The 12,522-nt window shown below is 44.8% G+C and overlaps 1 protein-coding gene across 1 annotated transcript in view; it reads right to left on the bottom strand.

The window, feature by feature from the left end:
- Positions 1-12,522, bottom strand: part of PolA2 (DNA polymerase alpha subunit B) — a 31,430-nt gene that overhangs the window by 1,717 nt on the left and 17,191 nt on the right. Inside the window, exons 14-16 of the mRNA XM_050183402.3 lie at positions 10,777-10,883; positions 9,906-9,965; positions 6,149-6,275 (exon numbers count right to left, since the gene is read on the bottom strand). Of these exons, the coding sequence (XP_050039359.1) occupies positions 6,149-6,275; positions 9,906-9,965; positions 10,777-10,883 (294 nt within the window). The remainder of the gene's footprint in view (positions 1-6,148; positions 6,276-9,905; positions 9,966-10,776; positions 10,884-12,522) is intronic.

The following is a 12,522-nucleotide window of genomic DNA, read 5'->3' as shown; positions in this document are numbered from 1 at the left end:
CGCGACATGAGCGACCGCAAAAGTAGTCGCATCATGTTCTATATAAAGTCCAAGTATGATAAGATCCTATCGCGCAATGTGCGAGTTAAAGTGTGCAAAGGTGAGACAAGATTGTGGCTTCACGGATGCCGCCTTCCTGCGCGAGCAAAGGGAAAGTGGGGGAGGAGAGCAAGCTCGCGGTAATGCGATCAAGCGTGCGCAAGGGGGCGGGGGGTAAGTTGGCACATGTCTTGATTACTAGCGCACTTCTCGGCCGTGGCTGCACATGGTTGTAAGTTCAGCTGAGCGCATACGCAGCCACGCACTCTGCTTTAAATCTGCCGCGTGTGCAAAGAGTGGGGGTGCAGAGACAGCATGGCACCATGTAAGCTGTCTTACCGCACGTTTAATATTGTAGGTTGCATAATGGCCAGTTTCTGTGACTCTTTGGAGAGAGAGGCAGACGAAGCATTCGGTCTCCACTGCCGATGCTTTTCCTGATAGCAACTTCCCAGTGACGGCGACGCTAGCAGCCGTGGGGGCGGAGTGCACGTGAATGCGTGGCTGGATTCGCTCAATTTGTACCGCCGAGAAAATATTGTCGCCGTACGTGGCATAATACCGTATTGTATCATTCGTTGCCGACTCCCAAATTTACCAAAATGAATTGTTCTCATACAAACTTGCTTTTTTTTTATTGCTTGATAATTAGCAAAATTCTGCGGTCCCTTTCCATGTAAGAAAAATCTATCGGCGACTGTACTTATTTGCATAAAAGGTCGAACTTCAATACAACGAAATTTTGATATTACGAAGCAAATTGCCGCGTTACATCGAGGTTTAACTGTAATACATTATTTGCAAGCTTTCTTTTTCTCGCAAATTTACCAGCAAAGGGCAGGTTGCCCTTGCACAGCAGGAACAGCTAGTTTACACAACTTCACTGAGTTTAGCATGCTAAATGTGCAAATACGACAACTCGCACAGATCGGAAAACCAAAATTGGTGTGCAGCATCTGCTGTCTCTGTCTCCACAGAGCAAGAAAGTGTGCATCATGGCAAAGCACTACCAAAGTCTCTCCATCTGACATCACATCACAAATGACATGACCACTCAAATTCCTCCACAATAATTATACACAGTAGAGTATATACGGTGGATGGCCCATCTTATTCGTTTAGCAAGCAACCTGCAATTAAAGAAATGGTGCGCTAGGCAGGTGGGGGGAAAAATAAGTGTTCCAATATATCAGTTTGTGCTACTTGGAAGATTTGGGGATGGATCTCGAAAATAGTGCTAGTCGCCGAATCTCTGCTACAGCTCAGACCACTTATAACGTAACCACCTGTAGTGCAGAACTGGCTATAATGCAGTCCTTTCTGACTCCCGTTTAACATTCCATAGAACTCCACCAGATGTACGCACACTGCTGATAAAACAGTCACACGAGACCAAATACCGGTTTAATGCAGCTGCCGGAAAATCCTCCAGACAAGCGAGGCAGCGAGCGCACTTCTCAATGAGGTGTGCCAAACAGTGGCAGAGTGAGGAGGCGGCTGAAGGGAACGAGGAGGAGATGTGGAGCAAACAAACAAGCCATGGCAGAGCGTGTTGTATGTATGTGCACTATGGGCATGCGTAGGTTGCCTCGGCTGCCTAGGTGACGGAGAAGCCTACATTCTGGAAGCCAGCCACTTGTCAGTGGTGCACACTTTGCGCCGAACACGTTCTCACTCGTTGGCTCTTTAGTTTTGTCTGTAGAAAGTAAATACACGAATACGCATACTTTGATTGTTCCAGACCGCAAATATTGTGCACTCGGCTAACATGTCTCTTACATTTGCTGCTTGGTATGCCATTATGCAGGCTTTGCATGAGCCGTGTAATTCTGCAGCTTTAGTCCTCGTGTTTTTTATCAGAGACAATCACTGCGATCAAGTGCACGTGCTTGCTTTTCTTGATGTGTTTTGCGAAATCTGCATGGTCATTACTATACGTATAGTGAACATGTGGATTTCGTTTTTCAGGTGAGCAACCGGTGTGGAAGGAAGCATATCCTACTGCACATGTGGATGTTTCTCACCGATAGCCGAGATACGTAGTATACAATTGCTGCTCACATTTGTTGATCTCTTCTGATGCTAAGTTCAAGCGCTTGCTTTTTGATGTGCAGGATTAGTAGATTGTGTACAGGCACTCTGTCTGAGACATGCGGTGAGCCTTTCACAGACAGTCTCATGAGCTTTAAGAATATCGGTAGGCGCTGTCTGCGTGAACAGCGATGTGGTACAGTTGCGATATTGCTTATGTTCGTATGGGAATTCTGCTTAAATTTCGCAAGCAATGGGAGAGCTTAAATACAGCAGTTAAGTAGCATGAACAGTGAGAACGTGACATAAACTGCACTTTGCAAGCACATTCTATGCACCGAGGCTGTGATTCTATTATGCAAGCATTATGGTTGTGTCCATGACGTGGCCTCCGTGGCTGCACCATCTCCGAGGCCACGATAATGAATCCGCTGAGTAGTGGTGCTAGCTACGAGCAATGGTGCTCTCAAGTACAACCTTGGACAGTCACCGACAGCTAGATCACGTAACTGTGACATGCCCTTCGGTCAGAGCTACTCAGACTGGAAGTCACAGACGGTTTCTGGACAGCCTTAGACTGCATAATCGAAGAAGCCCACCGTTTTACAACTCCAGCATCGAGAAAAAAACATTTCCAGAATTTGCTGTATGCTGTGTTTTATTGAAAATAATACTTATTCGAAATTTCGTGAGAGTCAAGGCCGTGGGCGCATTTCGCGTTCACCCGTCGTGATGCGCATCGTCGCAGAGTGCAGATATCACGCATGCGACTTTAACTCCATGATGCTGTCAGTTAAGGTGCGTTCTGCAAATCCCATTCAGAACTTTTAGGCTTTATGTCCACATGCCATCTTTTGACGTCCCTACCAGTTTGCACACATACAAACTTGGTACACGTTTGCAATAGTTGCTGTGGCTGATCTCCCACAAACCCAAACTCCTCTTCAAGCACGTTGCCCTTTGTTTAGCCTGTGAGTGTGATCTCCATATAACTGTCTACAGATACGAACATAAAGGGTGAGCTTCTCGCGATGGGATGCCGCCTGACAACCTTGCGGGCTAGGCCTAACAGTGCTGCTTCGTCAGTAGTTGGGGACCAAAGTTGGGTTATAGCCCCCCAACAAGTATTACTCTATTACCAAAGTTGGGGTTTGGTGCCAATTCAAAGAAATGCTTCACAGTGGCTGTACGGGACTCGGAAAGTGGAGGAACCACCTCGACAATGAAATTGAGGGCACAGTGGCATGCAACACTAAAATGGCGGCAACTTGGATGGTAGTCTCCATGCTTTCGACAATGCGCATGCGTATCAGTCCAGAGAAATAACGAGGTACCATAGGGTACAGAAAATTTCAGTTGCCATTCTACATTAGATCTTTGACGTTGGTGGCGGTGCCGCAGGAAATTCCAAATAATCAAGCAGGTTTAGAGAATTATTCGGCTACTTACGTTCCTCTATACAGTTTCTTTTTTCTGTATTACTTCATATGCATCATGCCTCAGACATTAACCTTTCAACATTCGTAAATTTACACGGATGCAAACGTACTGGTTGCATGCTTCGATTCTCGGATACGTGTGGCTGCTTGGTCCACATGTTTTGCACATTTGCAATCTTTGAAAAATGTTTTGGTTATAGTGTTTTACCACTTATAGTGCAGATATTCGTGACTCCAGCAACTTAGGTTATAAGCAGTCTATGATGTAAATAACACAAGATTTCATTGCTGCACAGCTTCAATTCATCATAACACGCACACTGTACATAATTAAAAAGTAAGTTACAGTCTATGCTCATTACAGTGAACCCGTGTACAACACTTTTAGATGCAACGGACTATATTTCAACCTTAGTTTGCTCTACTTATTTCATTAATGCAACGAAGTTCACTTTTAACGGACCGCGCTACAACGGACTATCAATTTTTGACCAAATCGGCCATGTAAAACTGGCTTTTGCCGTGTCGACACGGGCTGGCAACTGACTTGCGAGAGTCAGCCGACAACTGCGGCTCCATATTGCGCATGCGAGGGCTGGAGGAAGGCGGGGCAGAAGCGCACAGTCTTTTGCACGCGAGGCATAGGGGTGAGGCAAGGGAGAAGGGGGTTCTGATCCGGCGGCTGCTGCTTATGGCGCAGCCGCTGTATATTGAAAGTGATCTGTGATGTGGACAAAGTACACGCCCGCGCGGACCTGATTTTCAAAACAATCTACGATGTGGACAAAGTGCACCCAGTGCCGGTAGCTTCGTATGCACTGTGCTTTTGACGTTTAGTTGACGTTGAAGCGAGAGACAGCACGAAGGTCAATTCGCTCACTTTTGCTGCCACACTTCCTCACTCTAATGTTTTGACAGCGACTTTCCATGGTCATTGAGCGAGATGTGTTCATGTTTACATGCGCGCACATGACACCGTGATTGTTTAATTTAGTTAGCAAGCGAATGTTTACAACTTTACACGGCCGGTAAATCTACTATCCTTACTTGGCATAGCTGTCTACTAATTTGCTATCACAATCGATGCTTCACCTTTCGGGCGAAACTGCGCCTTTTTATTTTTTATTTTATTTATTTATATTTTTTACTTTGGTTGTTCGTCACTCACTCTTTGCTTGTTGTTATATATCACAACCAAATTTTCGGAAGTGAGGTGTTTTGGATATTATGGACTTCGGATAAAATGGACATATCTTGTCGGATTATTAGGGTCCGCTGTACTGAGATTCGACTGTAGTACATTTAGTAGCTGGCTAACTGCTGGTGATCTGATGCACAATAGCTGCCGTGGTAGCTCTGTTGCTATGGCATTCTGCTTCTCAGCACCAGGTCAAGGGTTCGATTACCAGCCACAGCAGCCGCATTTCAACGGAGGCCAGAATATAAAAACACTTGTGCATCGTGCTTTGGGTGCACATTAATCAGAAGCCCTCCCCTCCCTCATAGCACGCTGTGCAAATTTGGGATATTAACCCTTTCGCTGTCACGGACGTACCGGTACGTCATCGCGCTTCCCCCCCACAGTGTCACTGACGTACCGGTACGTTCTCTATCGTGCGTTCAAAATTTTGCACCAGAGCGCAAAGCTGGCGCTCCTGGATTAGCCACGCTATCTGTTGACTCTTTCTACAAGTTCGTATATTCGCCCCGACCTGTGTTACTCCATGTATTGAAGAGTACGGCGCGACTGCCACTCCCCACTTTCTCTTTGCTGAGTGGCGCGGTGGCTCCGCGTTCGCTGGATCATGCGTCGCGCGCGTGTGGTTATGGGTTCAAGGGTTGTTCTTGCATCTCCGCTGGTATGAAGGTTTTTATTTTTCTTCTGTTGGTGTGCCTGCTACGGCGCGTCAAGTTCAGGCGCACGTGCCATTGCCTCTCCGAAAAGAGTGACTCGATTGCTGCTTTCGCTCTCTCGCCGCACCCTCGCTTCCGACTTGCAGCAGTAAACGTAAAGCCCTTCGAACTTTGTTTAGCCTTTTTCCATCTCCCTCTGTCTTCTTGATCGCGCAACGTCCCATTTCTCTCCGTTGTGCGGGCGACTGAAACTGCATCCTCCCTGCGCGCGGTTACTTTCGGATGGCTCAGCGCGCGGGACCTTCGTCTGCTCATTGGTGCGGTGGCTCAATTCCGATTCAGAGTACGAGCTGAGCTCGGACTCGGACAGAGTCGCATGCAAGGAAGAGGGTTCCGCATCGTCAGATTCGGATGTTGAACGGATCTTATAGTCAGGCTGATGATGATGATGATGTTTACTAACAACAGCTGCAGAACACTGAAATGTGCATATTGCATTGACTATGTTATTTGTATACCAATCATAATAAAAAATAAATTGCTATGTTCATTCCCTGTTATGCTCGTTCCCTGAAACCAAGCCGACACTGGGGGTGCGTCACGGCCAGAAAGGTCCGACAGCGAAAGGGTTAAACCCCACAATTTTACTCTATAGTGATGTCCTCTTTCTAAAGTAATCCAGCTGAACCAGCAGAATTGTGCTATAGGTGCTGCAAGTGATCACTAAAAAGCCCTGATACCCTAAAGAAATAGCGAACAAATGATAATGGTGCTTTCATACTTGCCTTGGCAAAGCCTCTGAGATCAGACGGCAGCACAAGCAAGTGTGGAGTCACAGTCAGACGGCCACTATCGTAAAGGTGAGATAGATCAACATTCACGTCTTCAGATGGTGGGTAGAGTGGGTAAAAGCTGCACAAGAAAGAGAAAAGTCGGGCCCCACCACTTGAAAATATTCGTCAATACACAACACACCTGTCAACTCACTAAGTTATTTTAGTTTGGGACCATCTTAGGAGAAATCGCAGGGAGAAAAAGAAGTACAGTCAGGCACATGAAAAGCAGGCTTCTTATTAACAGATCAGGATAAGAACTTATTTGCAACTAATTGCCTGACAGGAGATGTATTACATGTGGCTCAAGACAACAAAATACAACATATCCCTAAAAGATAGATCGTCGGCTATCACACTGCAGAAAGAACAAAAATTCATTCTGTCCAAATTTGTATTTTTAAGGGTACATACAACCATTGAGATAGCCCCATTGATTGCAAGATTGCATCTTGTGTAGACTGAAACGAGCGCTGTTCTCATTGAACAAGGATTTATATTTTGATCCACAACAAATTGTAAAATATACTTTTGGTGCACTCACACGGCAAAAGCGTGACAACAAATAGGATGACCTATTACATGACCTTCTATTAGTGTACATGGCTCCTGGGCTTTTCTTTACAGGTGGGAAAATATTCGAATTCTTGAATATGAATTGAATGTCCTACATTGACTATTCATATATGAAAATTAACTATTTGGTACTTTCGAATATCAAAACTAACTAAATACTTCGTGACAACCAAGTGTTAGCGTTGGGCTATACTGTGCTCCGTTTGCTAAGCAAAGTATTGCAAATTATCAGAATTGAAACAACCCCAAAAGCTTTCGAAACAACACGCAAACAAAATGGGTAATGGAAGATTTGTTTTCAATTTCAGGGCAGAAGTGTACATAACAACCTGTTGTTATTGCTTGTAGTCTGTAATATAGTGTTTATTGCAGTATAGTCATGTAGCAGTTTATCTTTTATGATACAACCAGTGGTTGTCCTTGGAATGAGCCATTATACTGAAATAAATATTCATGCTATATATATATAACATGTATATATAAAATGCGTGCGCACGCATGCACACACACACGCGTGTCTTCGTTCAACTTTTCGATTCAATACTTACTAGCTATTGGATTTGTATTCTGACTATTTGATATTTGCCCACTTTCAACTTTTTTTAGTTTTAATTGCAATAAATTTTTTCTATTGTAAGCTTTTTTGTAACTTACAATGCACAACTAAATATTTTATTTTTATACAAGTAGAAAAATGGCACCATGGCCTCCGTGATTGGAAAGTGCATGCTGTAGCCCAATCTCGAAGAACATAGTGGCACTGTGCGAACTTGTGCCCTTGGCCAAAAGAGAGCACCACATGGCTGCTAGCACTAAGGTCCCCATTGAAATGAAATGATGGTGCCGTTTTATTCAAAAAATAAAAGCTCTACAAACTGAGCGAAAAAAAATTTCCAGTAAATTTGTTACAATTTTCTTCTTTTTTTCAAGGTAGGGAAAGGTTTAAGAAGTGTGCTTGGATCAGTGCACTTCCTCCTACTGTTACTGTGTATATTTATTGACACAGTTCAATAAACAAGCTTAAGTAAGCGAAAATCTGTTTTCGAATTTCAATAACAATTACGCACTTCCAGGAGAAGCCGACTATCGTTTGCTCACGCTCTGCCGCTGCTACTAGTGTAGGAATTCAACTTTGGCCACCCTGCCTATCAGTGTCATAGCCATCGGGTTTTGCTAATGCCGACTAGTTTTGAACACTTAACTAGCCTATAGCTATGGTAAACTCATGGTGAGACCACATGCACGCTTGCCAGCGCGCGCTCCCTTCTGGCTAGTCCCGGTTAGATGCCTTGGCAAACTTCACTTTGCATTGAGCTATTGATGGCACTTCAAAATGTGCTAGCTTGATGTGGCTACTATCCGTCAGTCAAGCTGGTGCAGAACAAAGCCAGTCCACACCCCGTAGCACGGCCAGACTAGAGCATATGAGCGTGGACAGGCACTCAATCCCTGCTGTGCACAAAGCAAACGCTGCACGTATGCACTGTAGTTGCATGTGGCTGCGGTCTGCAGCCCAGCGTAAATGCCACGGCCACTGCGGGGTGCTGTGATGAATCCGCTGGCTGAGCGCATTGCGGTTCGCCGAGGACAACCGCGTGTGGCGCGTCGTAGGTGCCAAAATCGGAAATAGTGGCACCTACGTGAACATCCAAAATCAAATTTGAACTGCACGCCACGACAATGTTCAGGAGGCACAGCATTGCACCACTCCACTGTAGCCTTCGCAGTGCAAGTCATTGGAGAAGGAACGGAAGCATTGTTAACACAATGTTTGATTGCCAATAACTCCGCTTTCAGCTGAACGCGTTGAAGTACTTCTTGCGGCAAAATATTTCTGAAATAGTCTAATTTAACTTCAAATTCGTTTCTGGACTTCAATAAAATGTGGTTCAGAACCTTTTTGTAGATGTTTGGTGCATGCGTCATGCTGCATAGCACAAGCAATAGGCTGTTTTAGAACAGAGGCCCCCAAAAGATAGGAGGCCCATAACGATCAGTGTGTCGCCACAGTGCATGCACCGAATCCAAACATTGTCTTTGGGTTTGGGTTCTCACATGTCCTTAACGCTAAATTTCAAAAATAGTGTGGGTGCTCCAAACACCTCAAACTTGCTCTGCGTCGTCTCAACAACGCCACGAATATCAAAAACATGTCACCACCTCCGCATTGAAAATATTAAACTGTCAGGCATACTTTTAATCCTGTAAAATATTACCGATTGCACTATTTCATGTTTCTTTTTCTCTGGCATTACAGTTTTAATCTTTCTTTCCCTATGCAGGAAGGGTGTTGCAATCGCATGACACTAACGCAAGCTGGAAACCTTATTCTAAGGCACCTTCTCAGCGGGGCAGACTGTGAACGCAAAGCGGTCACTTGTTGGGGCACCCTAAGCTCTAGACTCGTATTCTAAACCTCCCAATAGCACATGTGTACATGCCAGTTTACTTTGGCCACAGACTTGGAATATAAACACACAATAGAGAGCAAATTTTACGACTGTCTTTTGGGAGCATCACGTCGCATATTAGCAAAAGTGAGAGCGAGAGCCAGTTTCATCCATTCTTTCCTTATGGCTTCTAGCACTTTGACACGGTGTGTTTAATTGTGCCACTTTCATGATCAGCTCAAGTCATAACAAAACAGGTTGCAATGGTTCTTCGCCAGAGCACGCAAAATCAGTAGTCATTCCATCGCCGTCATACTATCATCGTCGCTGACGTCATCTGCTTGCTGCTGTTGTGACACAGATTCTTGCGTGACATACTACATGTAATTGCTTGACGTAGACAAAAAAACGATGGTCAATTTTGAAATACATGGCAGAACCCCAAATGGTGCTTGATAGCTAACTGCCTGCATAATGCTTTGCACATCATTGATTCTGATAGTGTATGGGATCTGCTTAATTATTTTTTTTTTCTAGAAACTACAGCAATAAAAAATTTGAACAATAAAACTTGAGCTTTACTTTGTCGTGTTAAAATTTACTATACGGTCTAAGTTAATTAGAAAATAATTAAACTGTCCATAATCACGGCCATCAGACCAAAGTACTTCAATATATGCACCATATATGCAAATAGTAGTGTTGAAAATTCTTTCACATGCAAGGCATGTGAATTGCCTCACCTCTGCTGAGTCAGAATGTGCTTTGCAAGACGAGACAGCCTGTCAGGCAGCTTCGGAGAGCTGAAATGTGAACGGAGCTGGTTACAATGAGACATTCATGTTGCTTTCCCATGAAATAAAAGCACTAGTTCAACCTTTGTCTACTTGCACCATACAGGCTACCGTTTTTAGCACGCATAAGCTGCACCATCTATTCAAGGAAGAAAGATTTCACGGCAATGTGTTCTGCAATGTTGTAATGCCCAGTACAAAGGAATAATATGTGTTGCATTGAAGTCGCACTGCAGACTTGCCAGCGGCAGCAACATGAAGGCGCAACCAGACAATGTTGCGCACAAGAACAGTGCAGGGTAAAGAATTGGCAGCTGGCAGCTCGTAGCAGTCACAGCAATCATGTGGACAGGGTGGTAATAAAGCCATTGAAACAAACTAAATTCATGCCAACTTTATCCTCTTCTCCCCTAGGAGGCTTTTTTTCTTTAGATATTTATTTTTGAAACAGTAGCACTTCTACAAGAGCCTAGCTGAAATTTCACAGTTGACAGAAGAAAAAAGAAAGAATAATGAATGTAATAGCAGCTGGCCAATGAATAAAGCAGGTGAGGAGGCCGAAGTGTTCAAAAAATGGTGTCACATTAAATTTGTTTAGGGGCCCTCGTAGCAATAGCTCTGATGAACGTCGACATACTACTGGGTGATACCACCATCTGAAATGCTTTGGTTTACATGAAGGTTTCCCAATGGTGTCTAATTGTGCAAGGCAGTAGAGTTTCCACACACTCCTGAACATTTCTTGTCTGCTGCCACAGGCACAAATATCAAACCTGGGCTATTGCCAAAGGTTCCAGCAAAAACAACCACTGGTACTCACAAGGATATCTCTTCCCTGCCAAGGTGCATCAATACATCTACACTGGTAGCCCCAACAATGTAGCCGCCGATGTCGAGAAGGCAAGGATCAGGGGCACAGATGATTTTCTGCAATCAAGCAAAAATCTAGCAGCGGTGGTGGCGGTAGCAGAGTAACACTTTCATGGTAAGTTGAGCAAGAAGAATCAAGAGAACTGAGGGGCTCAGATTCTTTTGTTACTGACAACTGCATGAAGCCAAGGAAAGCATAGAGTAAAGTAACTCTTTCCTTAATACATATATAATTTATAAGGAAACGGGAAATGAAACTGGAAGACTCTAGACAACATGGAGCCAATGGGAGTCAAGTCTGCAATCTCCACATGACATCTACGATGCTCAGCCAATGGACGAGTTACAAAGTGGCACGCACCCTCAAACAGCTGCCAATAAGGCATCATGGAAATCTTAAAAAAAAATGCTCCGCCATCTGCTTCCCTTGCAGCCACTGTGTACCTCGTTCAACTGGAGTCAACCCTTTCTTCTACCGTCTTAGCTAGTCATAGCACAACAGATTACATAGAAAAACAAAGACAAGCGCGACCCAAGCGGCCACAAAATGCCGTGAGGTAACCACAGCCATCACATTTTCTAAGCAGTCGGTGCAGCGAGCGCATCCATGCTCCCGGAGCTGCTTTTTGCCTGCCAGGTGTACGCAGCAAAGCTTGTAAGCCATGGCCTGCTTTTGCAAAATGCGCAGTCACGACACACTGCTGAGAAGACAGTGGCACGCCATAAGGACAGGAATTTTTATGTGTACTACTACTTTGTTGCATTCTGGCTGTGCGCATGCACTGAGACGCTCCAGCTAAAATCATGTTTAAGGCAATTTACCACATAAATAGCTTCTTGTGGGGCTCTTCACTGTGTGTGTTACGCACTAGAATATGCCTCAAGCCAGCTAGAATACCAAAAATGTCAGTTTGCAGGGATATCTGTGAATGTGTCTTTCAACGCGTTTTGACAGGTTGCCGAACACCACCGGAAGATTGCACATAAGCGTTACCTTCCGCTGGCACTTACTTCCAAGCCAGTGCTCAAAAATATGCCTTGGTGTATACTGGCAACAGCTATCAGGTTCCTGCGAGTGTGTTTTCATCTTTAAGAGCACACTGTGTCACAAAATGCTGCACAACCCTTATTGATTTCAGCAGCTGTCAGACAATTTTTGCAAGCCTATTGCTTATTTCGCAGGCAGATAACTTCTCAGAGATTTCTTACAGAATGGAGGTTGCATTCACAAGTGTGGCCAAAGAGCTCGTGAAAGACAAGCATCAGCTGCGGACCCCACACACTCTCATGTGTAGGACCAGTGTGTGCAGACACAGCGCATGACATTTTGTGCACGCTGAAGTGCGAGCTCAGGCTGGCATGTGTCACCACACTCATCCACAAAGGCCAATCAGAACATGCAGTTTCCCGAGTGCATTGATGGTGAGGTTGGCGAGCGGTCTCTTTGCGGTACCCCGTGGCGGCCGCAGTATCTAGCTTTGCAGCACAGTCTCCAAGACTGAAACTGACCCTCAAAGTTCCCATAATGCCCTTCGTGCCACAGGCGGCTGTCCCTCACTCCCACCAACTTTCTTGGGTATTTCTACATGTGTACTAAACCTAGCTCTGGGAGTGCTAGCCATTGCTACTCACAGCCACAGTGAGTAAACTACATCCTTCCAAACACAGACATCACATATGCTATGTGAGTATGGTT

The sequence above is a fragment of the Dermacentor andersoni genome, chromosome 4 (genome assembly GCF_023375885.2).
Source record: "Dermacentor andersoni chromosome 4, qqDerAnde1_hic_scaffold, whole genome shotgun sequence".
NCBI lineage: Eukaryota > Metazoa > Arthropoda > Arachnida > Ixodida > Ixodidae > Dermacentor > Dermacentor andersoni.
Note: the sequence above shows the minus strand (reverse complement) of the source record. Positions and strands in the feature narration are given on the sequence as shown.